This window comes from Dreissena polymorpha, chromosome 3 (assembly GCF_020536995.1).
Source record: "Dreissena polymorpha isolate Duluth1 chromosome 3, UMN_Dpol_1.0, whole genome shotgun sequence".
NCBI classification, from domain to species: Eukaryota; Metazoa; Mollusca; class Bivalvia; order Myida; family Dreissenidae; genus Dreissena; species Dreissena polymorpha.
The window spans coordinates 116,969,619-116,992,524 of NC_068357.1; the positions used below are offsets into that span (position 1 = coordinate 116,969,619).

The 22,906-nt window shown below is 36.7% G+C and overlaps 1 protein-coding gene and 1 long non-coding RNA gene across 6 annotated transcripts in view; both read left to right on the forward strand.

The window, feature by feature from the left end:
• LOC127871160 (T-complex protein 1 subunit eta-like) overlaps positions 1–20,697 on the forward strand; it is a 98,142-nt gene extending 77,445 nt beyond the window's left edge. For all 3 annotated transcript variants that reach the window (XM_052413893.1, XM_052413891.1, XM_052413892.1), the window contains exons 5-12: positions 4,749–4,801; positions 8,657–8,828; positions 11,930–12,094; positions 14,079–14,212; positions 16,425–16,577; positions 18,784–18,935; positions 19,352–19,540; positions 19,979–20,697. In XM_052413893.1, the coding sequence (XP_052269853.1) occupies positions 4,749–4,801; positions 8,657–8,828; positions 11,930–12,094; positions 14,079–14,212; positions 16,425–16,577; positions 18,784–18,935; positions 19,352–19,540; positions 19,979–20,196 (1,236 nt within the window). In that variant the 3' untranslated portion in view covers positions 20,197–20,697. The remainder of the gene's footprint in view (positions 1–4,748; positions 4,802–8,656; positions 8,829–11,929; positions 12,095–14,078; positions 14,213–16,424; positions 16,578–18,783; positions 18,936–19,351; positions 19,541–19,978) is intronic.
• Positions 14,355–15,427, forward strand: LOC127871162 (uncharacterized). 3 transcript variants are annotated; one of them, XR_008045167.1, is made up of 3 exons: positions 14,355–14,399; positions 14,964–15,055; positions 15,350–15,427. It is a non-coding gene; the product is annotated as an uncharacterized LOC127871162 (long non-coding RNA). The 3 variants fall into 3 exon arrangements; XR_008045168.1 differs by lacking the exon at positions 14,355–14,399 and adding an exon at positions 14,539–14,583; XR_008045169.1 differs by lacking the exon at positions 14,355–14,399 and adding an exon at positions 14,815–14,859.
• Positions 20,698–22,906: the final 2,209 nt, after the last annotated feature.

The window sequence follows — 22,906 nt, forward strand, 5'->3', positions numbered from 1 at the left end:
TAAAGTATGTATAGCACCTACAATTTTGAATAATGATCGAACAGTAATGATCATGCATATGATATAAAATCTGTGTAAACTCTTAAAAATTACGTTCATTCCATATGTACAACACGCTTTGTTTGTCGGACAAAATGGCGGCCAGATAAGCGTTGCTGAGGGGTGTGTGAAAAATCGATATCTGATTGGCTGATCGACAAAATGTGGGCGGAGTTGGCGACTGGTCAATTGAATATATAACTAGATGTAGAAGCTAAATTAATGTTTTTTTGCAATTACCCAATTCAATTTTAAATTTAACGTGTCAATTGACGTTCTGTGGTGCGTTATAACTCTAAGAAAACAGCTTCAAAAGACGTCATTTGGTGCGCTATGACTCTTCAAGAAAACCCCCCAGCTATAAAGTCATTTATAAAGACATTTTTATGCCCCCCTTCGAAGAAGAGGGGGTATATTGTTTTGTACATGTCGGTCCGTATGTCTGTCCGTATGTCCATCCACCAGATGGTTTCCGGATGATAACTCAAGAACGCTTAGGCCTAGGATCATGAAACTTCACAGGTACATTGATAATGACTCGCAGATGACCCCTATTGTTTTTTTAGGTCATTAGGTCAAAGGTCAAGGTCATAGTGACCCGAAATAGTAAAATGGTTTCTGGATGATAACTCAAGAACGCTTATGCCTAGGATCATGAAACTTCATAGGTACATTGATCATGACTCGCAGATGACCCCTATTGATTTTCAGGTCACTAGGTCAAAGGTCAAGGTCATGGTGACCCATAATAGTAAAATGGTTTCTGGATGATGACTCAAGAGCGCTTATGCCTAGGATCATGAAACTTCATAGGTACATTGATCATGACTCGCAGATGACCCCTATTGATTTTCAGGTCACTAGGTCAAAGGTCAAGGTCATTTGGAAAAAAATGGGTAAGTTTTGTGTTTAGGTCCACTTTTCTCATAAAGTATCAAAGCTATTGCATTCAAACTTGGTACACTTACTAACTATCATGAGGGGACTGGGCAGGCAAAGTTAGATAACTCTGGCGTGCATTTTGACTGAATTATGTGCCCTTTTTATACTTAGAAAATTGAAACTTTGGTTAAGAAAGAAGTATACTTTTTGCGATTGGGAATATAGCCATAAAATCGGGCCAAAAAAAACCCTGCCTAGGATCATGAAACTTCATAGGTACAATGATCATGACTGGCAGATGAACCCTATTGATTTTCAGGTCACTAGGTCAAAGGTCAAGGTCACAGTGACTCAAAACAGTAAAATGGTTTCCGGGTGATAGCTCAAGAATAGGATCATGAAACTTCATAGGTACATGTACATTTATCATGACTTGCAGATGACCCCTATTGATTTTCACGTCACTAGGTCAAAGGTCAAGGTCACAGTGACAAAAAACGTATCACACAATGGCTGCCACTACAACTGACAGCCCATATAGAGGGCATGCATGTTTTACAAACAGCCCTTGTTTTAATAATTGTTTTAAAACTTTCCCGCAAGGATAGTAAAATCCTGACTCAAAGGATTCCCCAATACATACGTATCAATCCGACTCTATTACTGCATACTTACTACTTCTCAAGTTTCTATTCGTTACCCGATAATCCCATTTTTTAAAGCACTTTCTGGTAAATATTGACGATAAAAGTGCCCAATAATTTCTTTTACAACAAACATTGCCATTTTTCTTAAGTAACAAATCAATTTCGGCATAAGTGACTATTTATAGATTTGATGAAATATTGCAACTGAACATGCGTTAATCGCTTGACGTGGTGTGTGCTTGTTAATGCAACGCTCAATACTCCCACGCTTTCTATGCACATGACGAGACGTTGTACATGCTGCATAATTTTCGCGCCCTTTTTATTGAGACAAAGGGTCAACACGAAATAAATTATCACTGTTTATTTGAAGCAAGAATCTGTTAACGTAGAGTTAACATTTACATTCGGTTGTGGGTTTCGGATTACAAATTTAGATATGCTCGTTTGAGACTTCATGAAAACCTAAACAGTTGCGTAATGAATTCAACGATAATTTGTTAAAACGCTTTACGAGTCAAGTAAATGTTTTGACAGTATTATTCATGAAATGCACAACTTCCACGAGGATTACAGCCATCATCAGTCTATTAAGTAACTGGCCAAGATTTCTGTAGCAATTACATGTACTTCACGAGTCGTCTGCATGATTTGACTGCAGGTAGTACGTGCCTACGAGTGCTGTCGCTTATACAAAGCGTACGCTCTCATTGGCCAATATTGATTTTCCAATACAGCGACGCTCCACCCTTATCATAAATCGGCTTTCAAAATTTTCGGTGAAGTCGATATCGCTTTGATCTTAAAAATGGCTAGTTGCAGTAATAGCCAAAATACACTGATCGGTAAATTTCAGGCGCCCCGCGGACTCTGATTTCGAAATTCAAGCTACCCGGAGAGGAACCGTTAAATGGCCTGTGGAAAGCACTGGAGCATATAGTCGCCGCTTCATCTGTCCGTGTGTGTGTCCGTCCGTCCGTGCACAATTTTTGTCCAGGCTATTTCTCAGAATTTAATGACAGGAATTCAATTAAACTTTATGGGAAGCTTCACTACCAAGAGGAGATGTGCATATTATCAGCTGGTTCTGGTCAGATGATTTTTCACAGAGTTATGGCCCTTTGAAATTTTCTATTAACTGTACATATAGTGCAATTCTTTTCCCCCCAACTACTAGACGTTTCCTTTTATCTGAATATTTAGTGCAATATTGTGACCAAAAAAACCTTTGGGGAGCATCACCGTCTCCGACGGTTTCTTGTTTTATATGAGCAGGTATCATACTTAAGAATACCCAATCACTTTCAGTTACCCAATTCATTCTTATCTTGAAGGGTATTACCCAATTACGTCAAAAAGCTTATCTGTAGCTCTGATTTTATCTGGTTTCTTTGATGGATTATCAATTTTTTATGACTTGATGTATCGATATATATGTCTCCATAAGAAATCGTCTATAGCCGAAATCCCCTATGTATGCAGGTTGTATAGATTGTTTTATTGCCACTCCTTTTGGCTGTTCATCATGTGATGTTGGGCAGTCGATCTAGGGTGGGACAGCAAAATTTCTTTGTACACAAGCACTAAACTAAGCCTAGTAGACTTAGTTGCTAGGGAACCATGAACATGTACCTTGTTTATTAATTTATGCTTTATGTCTTTTAGTAGTTAAGTTGAACAAACCGATTTATTTATTATCATTAAAGTCTATATAACGCTCAAAATCAACGAAAGTTTTGTAAAGTATTTCGTAAAATAAAGTGAACACCTAAACAATCAGTGTTCCTTATAGCAATAGCCACAATTTCAAAGCTAGATGTGGTATGGTTACATAGATTTTTGTAGATACAAAATGCTTTTTTTTATGTATTTGTGACCCACTCAAATTCTTGTAAATTTCCTGTGAATATATCTATTCATACGACACACGAACACTAAAATGGTACCATGTTAAAACCATAATAAAAGCGAGTATTTTGTATCCACAAACATCTATTTTACCAGACCACATCTGGCGTTGAAATTTCTGCAATTGCCATTTATGGAACAATGATTTTTAATTGTTAAGCTTCATTTTACGAAATATTGTATGAAATTTTCGTTGATTTTGAGTTGTAATGTTACTTTAACATAGTTACTTAAGTTTTTTTCCCCCACTTTTTGGGAAGATAGCCCATGGCTTTGGAATTGGGAATTTTATCGGTATTTTCATGAATTTGGGAAAATAAATTCATTAGCCTTTTTTTCCACACGAAAAGTCCACTGATTAGGGAAATACTAAATATTATTTAACTCTTTATAATCATTCAAATTAAAAGAAAAAAATCAAATAATACTTTGTTAGATGTGATTGAATTAAAATTGAGATAAAATACACAAAAGACTTCTTTCTAAAAAAAATAAATAAAAAAAAATTATTTTTTTTTGTTGTTTTTTGTTTTTTTTTTTTTTGGAAATTGGGAATTTTTTGCCACATTCTGGGAAAAAAGTATACTTTTTGGGATTGGGAACATAGCCGAATTACGGCATAAAATCGGGCCAAAAAAAACCCTGTACTTAACACATCAAATTACTTTATGCAGTATTCTTTTGCTTACTATTTATTTATCATGCATTAAAGGGATTGTTAACCACGAATGACGAAAAAAAGAAAACTTCTAAAATACCGTATTTTTTACAATTATTATGTTATATTGATTAAAATTTCACGACTGGTATTAAAGTAACATTACTTGAAAAAAGTTCTCATTTTCAGTATATTCGGTAATAAAATTTTGCAATGTGAAATCGAAAGTACATCGCGAAAAAAGGTGACATAACGATATACACACTATAAATAACGCAAGAAGATTGATCATTTTATATATAAAATATATACAATTCACTACGCATGCACAGTTTGCATTCCTGGGTTTACCACGTGACGATGATGATCAATCTACTGGCGTTATTTATACATGTAGTTATAACAGGTAGTTACCTGGTAGACATACCCAGTAAAATGTATTACCGAATATACTGAAAATATGAAAGCTTAACAGCTTTTTTCAAGTAATGTAATACACCAGGTGTGATATTTTAATCAATATAAACTAATAATTTAAAAAAAATACGGTATTTTACAACTTTTCTTTTCTTTGTCGTCGTGGTTGACAGTCCCTTTAACGATGTTTTATGCAGGCAGTGGACAAGGTGAAGGAATTGGCTGTACAAATCAAGAAAAGTGATCCAGAGTAAGTATCCAGGGCATCCAGCACATAATCAGCATCATCTGTGATTTAATTATGCCCCCCGTGTTTTGCTGGATGTCGGTCGCGTCTGTAGACCAGTTTGTTTTCAGTCAATAACTCGTCAACCAATGTACCAATTGGCTTGATACTTCCCATGTGCAATAGCCTTCGACACTTAATGACCCCTATTGAAATTGGGGTCACTAGTTCAAAGCGCTGTGCGGGGGTAGAGTGTGATGGGCAGCATAAGTCTCCGACTGCAGAGCTCTTGTTTTTGATAGTTGTTTTTTGGTTTTACGCAAAGTAACTTAATTCTGTAATAAAATAAAGTGTGTATTTTAAGTGTAAAAAGTTTCGGCTAATGTGAACAGTTAAATTTAATATTTATTTCATGTTGGACATACTGTTTCACTTGTCAATCGACCTCATAACCCGCTTCTAGGCTTGTCATTTCCTATTGGACCTGGCAAACAAAAACTGGAATAATAATGGCCATGATTACCTGTCCAGACGTTCTAATACCTATCTAATCTTGAACTTTCTTATGGTAGTCATACATCCTTGTATACATCAGCCTCGTACATTTTTGAATGAAGAGAGGCATTGTTGGCTATCAAATTAAAGTTATTTTCAGTTCTACTTCTCGATGTTGCCTTCAAAGTTAAAAAAAAACACCTCTTACTCTGGGTGTCAGGTAAACATGTGTTTTTTATGCCTACCAAGGTTTATCAGACTACTCAATTTCCGAAATATGTGATGAATATTTTTTTTTAAATTTATCTTTGATACAAATAAAACAATGTTAAAAATTAATTTAACTTTAATGTATAGATCAACATATATATTTACACACTCAAGAGCAAATCATAACATAGATATATAATAAGTGATCATGTCCCATGCTTCCTTGCAGGGATTAGGTATGAAAAAACGTTAAACAAATCATTAAACAAGTTTGCCCCATCTGTTGTCGGATGCAAGGAGCTTTAATCACAATTGTTTTGATGCTATCAAAACGATGTAAATACATGTACATAAAATGACACGTTTCCATGCAGGGAGTAGCTATTAAAAAAAGGTTAAACAAATTATTAACAAGTTTGACCCATGTTTTTTTTCCAGCAGCAGGCAGCTGTAATGTTATGTTTTCATGCTATCAAAATGACGTAAATACACTAACACTGACCATGTCCCATGGGTTCTTTCAGCAAGCAGCTTTAATCATTGTTTAAATGCAATCAAAATGAGGTAAATACTTTAAAAAAAAAACACCCTGTAACATGTTTGCGTTGGAGGAGCAAATGTCCATGCTGTTGAGCAATGTTTTATTACTTGGGTTGCATGACCAAAGAGTAAGGAATCTAGACCAAAGTCAAAATCTTCTTTTTACGGTTACAGTCAAGTTACCATTACCAGATCATTACCCACAGGGGATCACTTTGATGTTCAAGACTGCGTATCGCGATAAATAGTTCACATGTTTAGATGATATTTTGCACACAGTATCTTCAAGGCCTGTTCTTTAAAACGCATTGATCGAGTCTTAATCGGAGCTACTCTTTGTCAAACATTTGAGTATGTTTTGCTGACATGTATATACGACTTTGTTGACTTCCGTCTCATTTCGAAATTGAGGTTGAACATTTTTCGCTGCCACATGCTATAACTCTGTTGGAAAGTAAGAAGTTTATGCATTAATTTAAAGGCCATTTAGTACTCTTTCTGCCTGCAAAAGTCCATTTCAGTTTTGATTCTTGTTTAAGATTTTGCAACACCTTAAATGAAATGAAGAATTAGGGCAATAACGGATCAAGGGTGATAATGTATGCGTATTGATAATATATTTTATTAAAATATATGCAAATCTTGTTGATTCTTACAATAAATGATTTCAATCTTAATGTTTTGTTTTTTTTAGGATTTTCAACAGATAATTCACACAAGAACACCATGAGTAAAGTGTGGATACAATTTCATATATAGAAAACAATAACAAAAAATGAATATAATTATACCCCCATTACTGGTAATGGGGGCTATATAGGAGTCACTTTGTCGGTCTGTCTGTCCCGAAAATTTCATCCGATCTTTGCCAAACTTGGTCAGAAGTTGTATCTAGATGATGTCTAGGTCAAGTTTGAATATGGGTCATGCCGGGTCAAAAACTAGGTCACAGGGTCACTTAGTGCGTTTTAAACCAAAAGTTTGTCTGGACCATAACTATGTCATTTATCGTTAGATTTTAAAATGACTTGGTACATTTTTTCACAATCATGGGATGGTGTGTCACGTGAAAGAATTACGTCGATATCTCCAAGGTCAAGGTCACACTTGGAGTTCAAAGGTAAAATGCTTGTCCAGGCCATAACTTTGTTGTTCATTGTGAGATTTTGAAATCATTCGGCACATTTGTTCACCATCGTTGGACGGTGTGTCGCGTGAAAGAATTACATCGATATCTCAAAAGTCAAGGTCACACTTTGAGTTCAAAGGTCAAAAATGGCCATAAATGAGCTTGTCTGGGCCATAACTATGTCGTTCATTCTGCGTTTTTTTCAGAGGCGTCAAAGTTCAGGATTATTCCTGAAATCAGGATTTGGGCCCTTAAGGACCAATTTTGATTTTGATATAAATCAGGATTTTTTTCTGGAATTTTGAGATTATTGTCACAAAATGTCATCTTAAACACAAATTATTTTACTTTGACATATTGTTTACAATGTTATATACAATAGTAAACAAAGTTACATGAAATATTAACCCGTTTTTGCTCTGGCCCCAAAACGATAGGCCTATTTTCAGGATTTTAGATTTTGGCCAATTGACTACCCTGTTTTTTAAATCATTTGGCACATTTGTTCACCATTGTTGGACGGTGTGTCGCGCGAAAGAATTACGTCAATATCTCAAAGGTCAAGGTCACACTTTGAATTCAAAGGTCGAAAATGGCCATAAGTGGCTTGTCCGGGCCATAACTATGTTGTTCATTGTGAGATTTAAACATCATTTGGTACATTTGTTCACCATCATTGGATGGTGTGTCGTGCGAAAGAATTACGTTGATATCTCCAAGGTCAAGGTCACACTTTGAATTCAAAGGTCAAAAATGGCCATAAATGAGCTTGTCCGGGCCATAACTATATTGTTCATTGTGAGATTTAAAAATCATTTGGCACATTTGTTCACCAAAATTGGACGGTGTGTTGCACATCCAAGGTCAAGGTCACACTTTGAGTTGAAAGGTCAAAAATGGTCATAAATGAGCTTGTCCGGGCCATGACTATGTCGTTCATTGTGAGATTTTAAAATCATTTGGCACATTTGTTCACAGATATTGAACGGTGTGTCACGCAAACGGTCAGATTTCGCGCAAATTTCCGGTAAATTTTTAATATGTAAAGCTCTGATTTTACAGGTATAAGCCAATCATTAAACCCACAACTAGTCAGCTGTTATGCACTGTTGCATATTAGCGTTACATGTGTGGGATAGTAACATACTGTTTCTAGATAGTAGCAAATAGGCTGGTCCTGTTCTGTTAGTTGTTGAAACATACATTGGGATTTTTTTATCAACACATATTGACGCAACAGGCCGTTTTGGATAAAAATCATATAAATTATGGTTATATATTTTGTAGGTTGTTAAAAAAAAATATTAAGATATAGAGTCTAATAATAATCATAGTCATAAGAAATAATAATCATAGTCATAAGACACTTTCTAAAAAGAAATTTGAAATTGGGATTTTTTTTATAATTTCGGTTTGGGATCGGGTCTGTTTTAAGGCCTTTTTTACATAGCATAAACCCCCCTGATAAATAACGATACAAATGGCTGTGTCCTGTTCTCTTGCAGGGAGCAGAAGTCCATGCTGTTGAAGTGTGCCTCCACATCTCTGAGCTCCAAGCTGGTGGCCCACCAGAAGGAGTTCTTCTCCAAGATGGTTGTCGATGCAGTCCTCATGCTAGACGAGCTGTTGCCTCTCAACATGATTGGCATCAAGAAGATCACCGGTGGAGCACTGGAGGTGAGTAACTTGCACAATCGTTCATGATTGAATTATGGATTGGCATGGTTAATGGGAGTTGCAGGATTCGCAGGGATAGAAACTAACTTTTTATGGAAGGTCACCAAGACATGCAACTATGCACTTGGGTAGCCTAGCCAAATAGTAAAGAGTCAAGAACCAAGTACACAGCATAAGTAGGATATATTTTATACTATTCTTAACTTGCGCAATTGATTATTGATCTTTATTATTGATTCTGGACATTTGTTTATATTGAAGTCCTCTAGAAAAGTTTAAACCAAATTTGTATTGTTATTTTAATAGGACTTCAAATGATGTGCAACTAAATGTCAATATGAATTTCACCACAACTAATCAGCTGTTGTGCAATTGTTGCATACCAGTGTTACATGTGTGGGAGAGTAAAAAGCCTTGACCTTTGATTTGACCTTTAGAGTCGTTTTGATTCTTGGTTTCTGAAAGAGGTCAATGTCTTTGTTTCCAGAGAGTTGTCGGCAAGCTTGTCTTGTTAACTTAGTTGGTGAAACGTACACTTAATTTATGTAATAAAAGTTATTTATTATTTAAGTATAAACAGTTTTCTTTCCGGGAATTTGCAAGATGTAAGGCTCTGATTTTAGAGGTATAAGCCAATCATAAAACCCACAACTAGTCGGCTGTTATGCACTGTTGCATCTCAGCGTTACATGTGTGGGAGAGTAACATACTGTTTCTAGATAGTAGCAAATAGGCTGGTCCTGTTCTGTTAGTTGTTGAAACATACATCATAGATTTCAGTGAGTACATAGTGAAGATATAGCCTTGTCCCATAAAAGTGAAAAGAAAACATTGTGTTTTTGAAGCATGTATTTCACTTAATTACAAGCTGTTCTTGGTATTTTAGAAACTGTCTAGTCTTAAAAACGGACTGCATTTGAACTAAGGAACTTTGTATTCACCAGTTTGTTGTTTTAACAATTTTACACTGATTTTAGGTATGTTATTGTAGCCAAATGGCCTAAACATGCCCTAAAGACAAGTAATATGATTCTTAAAGTCCAAACATAACTGCTGGCTTTGATGAATGCCCTTACGGAATTAAAACATAATGACAATATCCACAACAAGTCAGCTGCCGTGTAGTTTTACATGTCAGTGTTACATGTGTGGAAGAGTAAATGACCTTGACCTTTGTGGAGGCCGTTGAGTCGTTTTGATTCAAGGTCACCTATAGGAGGTCAAGGTTACTGTTTCTAGATAGTAGCAAATAGGCTCGTTCCTGTTCTGTTAGTTTTTGAAACATACATCATAAATTTCAGCTGGTACACAGTTTAGATCGTGGCCTCATCCCATTAAATTGAAAACAAAACTGCCACAATTTTGTTCATGAAGCAAGGTTTTCACTTATTTGTATTTTTATAGGCATTATTCTAGTTTTAAAAACGACTACATTTAAGCTAAGAAACTGTGTTATCACCATTTTGTTGTTTCTACAGCTACTCCTTTATCTTTGGTATGTTAATGAAAATCAAATGTCACAACAGGCCCTAAAGACACACGTTGTCGGGCAGTAGTAGTCCTACAAAAACACTGGTTTTGTTACAGGCCCTGATCAAAGTTTAAATGTTAATAATATCCACAACAAGTCAGCTGCTATGTAGTATAACATGTCAGTGTTACATGTGTGGAAGAGTAAATGACCTTGACCTTTGTGGAGGCCGTTGAGTCGTTTTGATTCTAGGTCTACTAAAGGGGGTCAAGGTTATTGTTTCCAGAGAGTTGTGAATAGACTGATCCTATTCTCTTAGTTGGAGAAACATACATGTCATTTTGTTTATTCATGCAGATTTGTATTATGTTTTATACTGATAATATTGAATAGTCTTTTAAAGTATTATCTTTGGTTTGTCAATGTTTTCAATAGTTTAGGCTTTTGTGGTCATTATAATAACTTCATTGATTTGCATGCTGTATGTGTATGTGAACTATGTATTATGTACCGACACCACATTACATGCAGACTAGTGTGAAGATGACACTGCAGTGTTTACAATGTGGGACAGAAAACCTTCACTACTGCATAGCCAGGCTTAGTCAGGCCTGGTTGTATGTAAATGAAGTTACAGTTAAATCATTGGTTTTAATAAAACGTGGTTTCTATTGATGAAAGACTAGACTTGAGAGATAAAACTCCTAGATTTGATACCTGGTCTGAAACTTTCTTCACCATCTGTTACTTTCTTTTTTGCTCTTTTAATCATCACTAAAAACACGTTTGACAACTCTGCATCATAAAAGGTTTAATATTCATTAAAAAGCTCGAGCTTTGTTACCTGCCCATTTGTTGGCATCTGTGTAGGGCTCTGGTTAATGCTCTCCCCATCATCAGCAAAGTGAAAATGGCCATGTGCAATCAGCATAAAAGGTAACTCGCGGTCTGTTCAGGTTTTATGCTGTTTGCTGCTCATCAGTATCTAAGGGTAGAAAATGAAGCCTTTAAAACCTCAATATAGTAAGGAGTCTTTAATTAAATTTTAACTTTCTAAGTTATTACACATGTGCCAACATAAGTATCTAAGGGGTAAAGCGTTAAAGTAAAGTTGCAACACTTTTGTATCACTGTAACTGCTCCAGGAATGTTTACCTTAAACTTTCAACGTGTTCAAGGTCATAATTCACACCAGCAATTAAGTAGAATTATTCCACTTTTTAGCTATACTGGCCAAAGGCCTGAAGAGCTTATGTCATGGTGTGGTCTCCGTCCGTCCGTGTATGCATGCGTGTGTTGGACTTTTTCTTGTTTACGCGATCAAGTCCACAGTTTTCATCCGATTCTTTTCAAACTTGTTCAGTGTCTTTATATTAATGAGGACTCGAACCCTATCGAAAATGGGTTACATCAGAGTAAAAAGTCCAAAATTATCTCTCTTTGAATTTGAGAAAACTGTGAAATAAGGCATGTTTACGCAAGTCCACAGTTTTCATCCAATCATTTCCCAACTTTCACAGTGTCTTTATCTGAATGATGAGTCAAACCCTATTGAAAATGAGCAATATTGGAGTTATAAGTCCAGAATTATCTCCCCTTGAATTTGAGGAAGAAAAAAAAAATATTGTAGGATTCCCGCCTGGTAGACGGGGTGGCATTCAAGAAGACATTCAGCTACGCTGGCTTTGAGATGCAGCCCAAGAGCTACAGTGACCCCAAGATTGCCCTCCTCAATGTTGAACTGGAACTCAAGGCAGAGAAGGAAAACGCAGAGATACGCATTGACAATGTCACTGTAAGGATTTAATGCTGTGAAACCATTTATTTTTGCCAGCACGAAATTTCGTCATTTTATTTTTGTCAGCACTTTAATTCGCCAATTCCTGACTTTGAAAAAAAATGCTTCAGTAAATATCTGATTTGTTTGTCTGAAATATATTGCGGTTGCGATATATTGTAGTGGGGAAAGAGGGAGGACACTTGAGAGTCACTTCAGCCGGAGCTGGGGCCTGTTTGTCACATGTCAATATACTAATCTTTTGTTATCCGGTGATCAGTAATTGGCCCCCATTAGTGTATCATTATTATGATTAGCGGATAAGTGGGACCAATTAACCGTTAACGAGTGTTTTAAAACAGTGAAGCCAATTGGTCTTATTTATTAATTATCATGAACAAACTACCCCGATAATGACAATCTTACCTTTATCGGTGCAAATTAGAGAAGGTGCGAAGATTATTGGTTAAAATTAGTGTTAGCAAACTATTTGGTCAGTTTTCAATAAAGTTTCAAGAGTTTTACATGGTAAATATTTGATCACTTATTACAAGTACAATAATTTTCTGAAGTGTAAAATTAACAGTGCATTATGGGACAGTGGTTTCATAGGGCACAGTTCACATTTAATTGTAACAACTAACAACCATTGTAACAAACAATTTTATTGCGTCATAGACAGTCATTCTAAAAACGTGCTTTCCGGGGATTTCCTGAAAATCGCACAAAAATAAAAGTGAATTTCTGTAAACAATTGCCCTACGTTTGGATGGAACTAATCGTCATGATTGCTATTTTCTCTTTACCTGTTACGTCTTCAATGGCCACAAGTAACAATGATTTGAAACATGTATCGTAAAACTTGTCAAAGCAGTCGATGATTAAAAACATCGATAGCCCATAAACGAAGCACAAGCTATTTTAAGACCTTTTTTGTAGCAAACAACCAAACACAAATCAATATCATGTTCTATATTAATTTGTAATCAATGCAGAAAATATATATAAGTCAGGTGTTGATCACACATCATTATCTTTTAATTTCGTTTATCGTCTTTGATCCGAATCCGCTGCGTGGAGGCTGTATTATCTGCAACAACACTGAAAAACACAATATACACAATGAGTAATAAAGCTGTTAACAATTAGGGCTAATCATAACTATTCTAGCTAAACGAAGTAAACGTCGTCGTTACAGCTGTACTGCACTCGCGTTTTAAGTGCAATGTCACGTGTCAGTTAAGTACACTGTGTAATCAAAACCGGATTTATCTTGATTTACGAAACAGACGGAGTATGTATGCGTGGATTATGTTGGATTTTAGTGCATCATGCCTTTGGTAATTCAGTCTTAATTTGTTCAAATATGGGACATAATTGTTCGTTAGGATCTTGAATTCGTCAATCGGTCGACTGACGTAATACACGAAAATTAATGCCTGAGGATTAATAATGGTTTCACAGTACATCTTGGAAATACAATTGTAACAAAACATAAAAAAAATTTAATGGACCAAACAATGATATCTGCCAAATCTTATGCCAGCAGGATTACAGATACCAACTTATGAAATATCTGCTTCATTAAGTAATAAGTATTGTCTTTCATCTGTAGTTAGCTATCTATATGTGTTATTATCTGTTTTAATATATTTTAAGTTTTTGATACTTAATAGCATAAAAAAAGATCAAACCTCTGTTTGGCATAATAAAAACTGCAAATAGTGGGGAAAATATCTTAAATATTACTGCAACAATAAGCTATTAAAGTGATCAGCATTGAAGTAATTAAATACTTTTTTATAACACATGCACAACTCAAATATATGGGTCTGTGGTTCCATCCTTTGTCATGGAGTATTGTCATGTCCTCCCGAAAGACTACCATTTACTGATTCTTTTAAGGCAGGAGGCACACTTTCTGTCTGTAAGCCATATTTGTTTATGCACTCGAGATTAAACCAAAAAGCATGAAACAGAGCAAGTGTGTTTGCGTGTTCAGGAGTACCAGAAGATTGTGGATGCTGAGTGGAAGATCCTGTATGACAAGCTGGAGAAGATCCACCTGAGTGGGGCCAAGGTTGTGCTGTCCAAGCTGCCCATTGGGGATGTGGCCACACAGTACTTTGCTGACAGGTACATATCAAACAGTGTGCACACTGGCCACACAGTACTTTGCTGACAGGTACATATCAAACAGTGTGCATGGCCACACAGTACTTTGCTGACAGGTACACATCAAACAGTGTGCATGGCCACACAGTACTTTGCTGACAGGTACACATCAAACAGTGTGCATGGCCACACAGTACTTTGCTGACAGGTACACGTCAAACAGTGTGCATGGCCACACAGTACTTTGCTGACAGGTACACGTCAAACAGTGTGCATGGCCACACAGTACTTTGCTGACAGGTACACATCAAACAGTGTGCATGGCCACACAGTACTTTGCTGACAGGTACACATCAAACAGTGTGCATGGCCACACAGTACTTTGCTGACAGGTACATATCAAACAGTGTGCATGGCCACACAGTACTTTGCTGATAGGTACACATCAAACAGTGTGCATGGCCACACAGTACTTTGCTGACAGGTACATATCAAACAGTGTGCATGGCCACACAGTACTTTGCTGACAGGTACACATCAAACAGTGTGCATGGCCACACAGTACTTTGCTGACAGGTACACATCAAACAGTGTGCATGGCCACACAGTACTTTGCTGACAGGTACACATCAAACAGTGTGCATGGCCACACAGTACTTTGCTGACAGGTACACATCAAACAGTGTGCATGGCCACACAGTACTTTGCTGATAGGTACATATCAAACAGTGTGCACTCTTGGGGATGTGGCCACACAGTACTTTGCTGACAGGTACACATCAAACAGTGTGCATGGCCACACAGTACTTTGCTGACAGGTACACATCAAACAGTGTGCATGGCCACACAGTACTTTGCTGACAGGTACATATCAAACAGTGTGCACACTGGCCACACAGTACTTTGCTGACAGGTACATATCAAACAGTGTGCATGGCCACACAGTACTTTGCTGACAGGTACACGTCAAACAGTGTGCATGGCCACACAGTACTTTGCTGACAGGTACATATCAAACAGTGTGCACACTGGCCACACAGTACTTTGCTGACAGGTACACGTCAAACAGTGTGCATGGCCACACAGTACTTTGCTCACAGGTACACATCAAACAGTGTGCACTCTTGGGGATGTGGCCACACAGTACTTTGCTGACAGGTACACATCAAACAGTGTGCATGGCCACACAGTACTTTGCTCACAGGTACACATCAAACAGTGTGCATGGCCACACAGTACTTTGCTGACAGGTACATATCAAACAGTGTGCACACTGGCCACACAGTACTTTGCTGACAGGTACACGTCAAACAGTGTGCATGGCCACACAGTACTTTGCTCACAGGTACACATCAAACAGTGTGCACTCTTGGGGATGTGGCCACACAGTACTTTGCTGACAGGTACATATCAAACAGTGTGCACTCTTGGGGATGTGGCCACACAGTACTTTGCTGACAGGTACATATCAAACAGTGTGCACTCTTGGGGATGTGGCCACACAGTACTTTGCTGACAGGTACACATCAAACAGTGTGCACTCTTGGGGATGTGGCCACACAGTACTTTGCTGACAGGTACACATCAATTCACACTGTTATTCATGTATTATATCTGTTAATTCATTTTAACTAGTCAAAGGGCATGTTGACAGTATCCCCTCATAAATTTGGGTATTTAATTAAAATACAAAACAATTTGTTCTCTCTTTTTAAGCAGTCATTTGTATTGTAACAATGTTATATTTATGAAATTGTTTGATACAAGAATGACCTACTTGAATGAGAATTTCAAAAATCAAATGACCTGTTATCGATTGTGCTCATGCATATATAGTTTTACTTAATTTTTCATTTATAATGATTTAACCACTAAGCTCAGATTTTCCCTCGACCACTTTAGTGTCTGGAGGGACAAGTTTGTAAAATTATAAAAATGTATATGAGCATTAAACCTTATATTTTAAGCAATCATTAAGTATAAAGTTACTAATATATTATTTCAATTTTGAACATGTATAGTTTTTTACTGTTCAAATGTCCCTTCAATATATTGAAGTTAGACCCATTGTAAAAAGCAATGTAAGCCTCGTTCTGGGTATTATGGCCTTGGGGTTAATGCATGTTGGTTTAGTGTCTTCAACACAGGCTAATTAGGGATGACGCTTTCCATCTAGACTGGGCACAGGTTTTCCCAGAATAATTCATGTATTTGACTTGTCTCCCCTTGTCAGGGACATGTTCTGTGCCGGTCGTGTGGTAGAGGAAGACCTAAGGAGGACCATGAAGGCATGTGGAGGCTCCATCCAGACCTCTGTGGGAAACCTGAAGAACAACGTGCTGGGGACCTGTCAGAAGTTTGAGGAGATACAAGTAGGAGGGGATAGGTAGGTGAGGGTTAGGCGTCACCTAAAATAATGAATATTAATATTACTTGTGTTAGGGACTTGGAATGCAGTAGAAATGTAAGAAGGTCAAAGATTTGTCGCCAATACTAGTTTGCATTGCTGATAATATTTGAAGTATTTGACATGTTTTGTTGGTTCTTTACCTTGCATTATGCATTTTTAGCTCGACTATTATATACGAAATACATATAGTAGAGCTATCTTACTCATCCCGGCGTCAGCGTTAGCGTGAAAAAGTTAAAAGTTTTCGTACTACCCCAACTATTTTCTTTGTTCCTTGACATATTGCTTTCATATTTTTCATACTTGTCAACCAACATGACCCCAACCTATTAACAAGAGCAGACAACTCTATCAAGCATTTTGTCATAATTATGGCCCCTTTTCCACTTAGAATATGCAGCAAATGTTTAAGTTTTCGTACTACCCCATTTATTTTCATTGTCACTTGACATATTGCTTTGATATTTTGCATACTTGTTTACCTACATCACCCCAACCTATAAACAAGAGCAGACAACTCTTATCAAGCATTTTGTCATAATTATTGCCCCTTTTATACTTAGATTTATCAATAATGTTAAAGTTTGCGAACTACCCCAAATATTTCCTATATCCTTTGACATTTTGCTTTTATATGTTGCATACTTGTTTACCAACATGACCCCAACCTATAAACAAGAGCAGACCATTGTATCAAGCATTTTGACATAATTATGGCCCCTTTTACACTTAGATAATTGAACATTTTGCTTCAATTGCCATAACTTCTTTATTTATGATCACATTTTATTATTACTTTGACAAAACAACACTTACCCGAATACCACAATGGATTCCACCCAAACATTACCCCACGCCCCTACCAGAATCCCTTCCCCCCCCTTCAAACCTCACCCCCCCCCCCCCCCCAAAAATATCATCTAATAAATTACCACACCCCACATTATACCCCCCTCTTACCCCCATCCCCCCATCCCCCCAAATTTGTTTTTTAAACATCATCTAATAAATTACCACACCCCCACATTATACCCCATCTGACCCCCTACACCCCCCCCCACCCCACCCCCTCAAAAAATTGATTTTTTTTTAACATCTAATTAATTACCCCACCCCACATTATACCCCCCACCCCCCATTTTTTTTAACATCTAATAAATTACCACACCCCACATTATACCCCCTCTCACCTACCCCCACCCCCAATTATTTTTTTTAAACATCTAATAAATTACCACACCCCACATTATACCCCTCTCTCTCCCCCCCTACCCCCCCCCCCCAAAAAAAAAAGAGAAAAACTTCCATGTTTTTTATTTTTGAAAGATTGTCTAATAAATTATTGAATATGAACAATTTCCCCATGATGGCTTAAGTTATACTGTCAAGCACTCGAATAGTCGAGCGCGCTGTCTTCTGACAGCTCTTGTTTTATTACCTTCAGAGGCTTATATAGAGAATAACAGGTTACTGCCTGATCTTTTTGTAATTTATCAGGCAAGGCTTAGAATAATATAACGGCGAGGCTTGCAGAACCGTAATTTTATTCATGCATAGCCTGATATATTACAAAAAGATCAGGCAGTAACCTGTTTATCATACCTCTGCGTCCCTGATTTAAAAGAAATAATTAAAAAAACGCTAAAAAACTGCAGTTTTGGCGGGAAAGAATATGACTTGTAGTTTGACGTGTTAATAATGACGTCATGAGCACGTGCGCTTAATATTTGTAAAAAAAAATAATTCTGTTTTTGTTGCATTTTGTGTTTTAAATATATAACATCTTGGTATCAAATTAAGTTTGTTGAATCTGATTTGATTTTACTAAAAATGATTACTTTATAGTTGATTCCGAGTAATATGACCATCCTTAACACATGACTGATATAAGAACTTCCTGTTGACCATGATATAAAAAAATTATTTAAGGCAACGTTTTATCAGCAGATATCAATGTGGAGGTATGATAAAGTCAGATATCTGATCATGTACCCGCGTATTAGTTACTGTTTATAGCAGCATTTAAAAGGAGGCTTCAATTTTACTTCTGAAATAAATTATTTTGCTAAATTCACTTAATTTCTTCTGATAAATCGTGGGATAATTTACTCTTTTGAACCATCTTGATCATGTCTAGATTGATATGCATTCATTGTATGTAAGCATGTTGTCTTTCATTCAGGTACAATCTATTCACTGGCTGCCCCCAGGCCAAGACCTGCACACTGCTGTTGAGAGGAGGTGCAGAGCAATTCATAGAGGAGACCGAGCGTTCCCTCCATGACGCAATTATGATTGTGCGTAGGGCCATGAAGAACGATGCCGTAGTGGCAGGTATTGTCAAGTGTACAGCTAGTGCTTCTCTCAGTCTGCCTGAAGTGTATGTTTATCAGTTGTTATCATGTCAGAAGGTCATTGACCGTGATTTTGCTTATATGAAGTTTAAGGAAAGTCCTCATGTGGGAGTTATTGATATTGACAGTCCCAAGTTTTAGACATGAAATACATTTATAAATTTAAATGTTTAACCTTTGCTAAAAACTACGCCAAATATGTCGTTGCCATGTTTCCTCTTTTATCTATTATTTTGTGTGCCCTTTTTAAAACAAATACAGAGTTAACAGATCAATTAAACCCCGACCTTAAAATGGCAGTATTGTTGTACTAGTTTTTTTTCAATCATTTTTAATGACTTATAACTCTGAACAGCAACAAGAAACAATATCACACGCCGAATGTACACATTCCAGGTGGTGGTGCAATCGAGATGGAGCTTAGCAAGTACCTGCGAGACTGTTCACGCACGATTGCTGGCAAGGAGCAGCTATTGATGGGGGCCATGGCCAAGGCATTTGAGGTGATCCCTAGACAGCTGTGTGAGAACGCAGGCTTTGACGCTACCAACATTCTCAATAAACTGAGGCAGAGCCATGCACAGGGTATACACTTAAACACAGTCTAATAGGAATACATGTATACTTATCATGGCTTTGGGGGAGGGGGATAATATAGCCGTTATGTGTCATACGCCCAATTACAAAAAAGTATCTTATTTTTTTGTCCATAAAGTCTCAAATGAGAGTTTGACTTTGTTATGTTTAATACTAGAGATGATAAGTTAAGAGGCGTTGTTCATAACAATAATAAACACATGAACATATGTTTAAACTGATATTAATTCAGGGTTGTGATTCTCCTCATGTAAAATGAATTAATCTTTCCTTGTCAAATAGTTTTACAAAATTAAATAGTATATAATGTTGCTGGATCTATATACAAATAAAGAGTTCAGTTGAAACCATAGGTGCTTCTTTAACCCCTCCCCCCTCCCTGAATTAATTTAATAATAATAAGAAGAAATGTTGTGGTTGTTCCAGGAGGTCGTTGGTTTGGTGTGGATATCCTAAATGAAGACATAGCTGACAACTACGAAGCCTTTGTATGGGAGCCCTCTGTTGTGAAGATCAATGCCATCACAGCGGCAGCAGAGGCCACCTGTCTGATACTCTCTGTAGACGAGACCATCAGAAATCCCAAGTCCAGCCAGGAAGGGGGAGGAGGTCCCCCTGGCAGGGGGCGGGGCAGGCCCATGTAGGGAGAGGGTGGGACTAGATCTGTCTGTGTGCTTGAACTAAATAGTGTGCTTCTTTGGTCTGAGATAAGATTTATTTATTTTTTATGGCGGGGTAAAAAAGCTGGCACTGATGATTACAGATAAAAATTTGAAGTATTAGTATATTTTAATGGCAAATGTTGTGCTTGTTGTCTCTGAAGCCCTTTGCTAGTCACTGAACACGTTCAGTGACATCAACTAACTGAGCATCATGCTTGAATGGAAGTCTTAAATTGTTGCATTATTTATTATTGCATAACAATTGTTTTCATATCCCAGTTGAATGCTCAAACATAAGTTGAGCTTACAGTCTTAGCTTTGTGTTCAAGATGAAAATAATGTATGGTCGTTTTACTCCAGTTTGTTTCAATTATTTTGATATACATTCAATATCTATTCATTATAGGAACACAGGTTAATTTATGAACGCTTTTCATTTTCAAATTTCTACTGTGATTTTTATAAATAAACGTAAAAAATGCAGTCATTTGTGTTCTTGTTTCCATGTATAGGATAAATACTCAGAGACAACCAAACCAAACGGCTTATTGTTGTGAGGTAATGTATTTGGATTCTAAATAGAAATTATGAATCTCCATAAACATAAGCTGGAGAAATTCTTGTTACTCTATTGTATGGTAAAGGACAGTACGTATCATGCAACATTAAACATTATTCCACTTTGACAGTGTAGATGTACATTTTCTGTAATTCACCTGCTATAATTACCATACAGATTGGAAATTGAATATCTGCACATTTTTTACGTTATATTTCAACATCTGAAGTACCGGTTATCATCATGATAACCAGGTATGGAGTAGTTGCACGCAAACGTTAAGCAGAATTTTCTTCTAAGTGAAAAAATAAGTCTGGTAAATTGCTGGTCAGAGTTATGGAATTTGGTTAGTGACATCAGACAATGGTATAAAACACATTTGTGAAGTTTCAATTAAATATTCATAATACCAGTGAAATGGAGCCTTGGAAGTGTCAAAGCAAATCTTCTGGGTTTCAACTAGTTTAAAAGCGAACCGAACGCTTCAGCTAACAAACGAGCACCTATCGCCTCTGGGAGAAACTGTTAATAGTTGTTTAAAATGACATCTGCCATATCTTGGCTGTATGTCCTTCATATAATTCTGTAGACAGTTAAAAATGAGTCTCGAGCGATCTTGATAATACTTGCCTATGCAGTATTGGTTATATAAGATGGTAATTCGGGTCGTTAATTAACATCGTAATTTTGCTAGCCTGTAAGATCTTTTGCCACTTCACGTTATCAATTGCTTCTTGTCCAACCATATGACAAAAAACTACTTAATATAATTTTCAAGGAACGAGCAGCTTGAAAACAATATTGTAATTATCTTATATACAGGTTTCATTTAGTATGTAAATTTCGTTTTTTAGCTCGTCTATTTTTTGAAAAAAAATTATTAGCTCATCTATTTTTTGAAAAAAAATTATGAGCTATTGTCATCACCTTGGCGTCGGCGTTGGCGTCCGGTTAAGTTTTGCGTTTAGGTCCACTTTTCTCAGAAAGTATCAATGCTATTGCATTCAAACTTGGTACACTTACTTACTATCATGAGGGGACTGGGCAGGCAAAGTTAGATAACTCTGGCGTGCATTTTGACAGAATTATGTGCCCTTTTTATACTTAAAAAATTGAAAATTTTGGTTAAGTTTTGCGTTTAGTTCCACTTTTCTCAGTAAGTATCAATGCTATTGCATTCAAACTTGGTACACTTACTTACTATCATGAGGGGACTGGGCAGGCAAAGTTAGATAACTCTGGCATGCATTTTTACAGAATTATGTGCCCTTTTTATACTTAGAAAATTGACAATTTTGGTTAAGTTTTGTGTTTAGGTCCATTTTATTCCTTAAGCATCAAAGCTATTGCTTTCATACTTGCAACAGTTACTTACTATAATAAGGGGACTGTGCAGGCAAAGTAATGTAACTCTGACTGGCATTTTGACAGAATTATGTGCCCTTTTTATACTTGGAAAATTGAAAATTTGATTAAGTTTTGTGTTTAGGTCCACTTTATTCCTACAGTATCAAAGCTATTGCTTTCATACTTGCAAGATTTATGAACTATCATAAGGGGACCGTGCAGGCAAAGTTATGTAACTCTGACTGGCATTTGGACGGAATTATGGGCCCTTTATACTTAGAAAATTGAAAATTTGGTTAAGATTTATGTTTTGGTCCACTTTACCCCTAAAGTATCATAGATATTGCTTTCATACTTGGAACACTCACAAACTATCATAAGGGTACAGTAAAGGACAAGTTGCATAACTCTGGTTGTCATTGTTACTGAATTATGGCCCTTTTTTGACTTAGTAACTTTTAATATATGGTTAAATTTTGTGTTTCGATCCACTTTACTTAAGTATCAAGGCTATTGCTTTCAAACTTCAAATACTTACATGCTATCATGAGGTTACTGTACCTGGCAACTTGAATTTTACTTTGACCTTTGAATGACCTTGACTCTCAAGGTCAAATTATTAAATTTTGCTAAAATTGCCATAACTTCTTTATTTATGATTAGATTTGATTGATACTTTGATGAAACTACTCTTACCTGACATACCACAATAGACTCCACCCAAACCATCCCCCGTGCCCTCCCCCCTCCCCCCCTATTTTTTTTTTTTTTTTTTTTTTTTTTTAA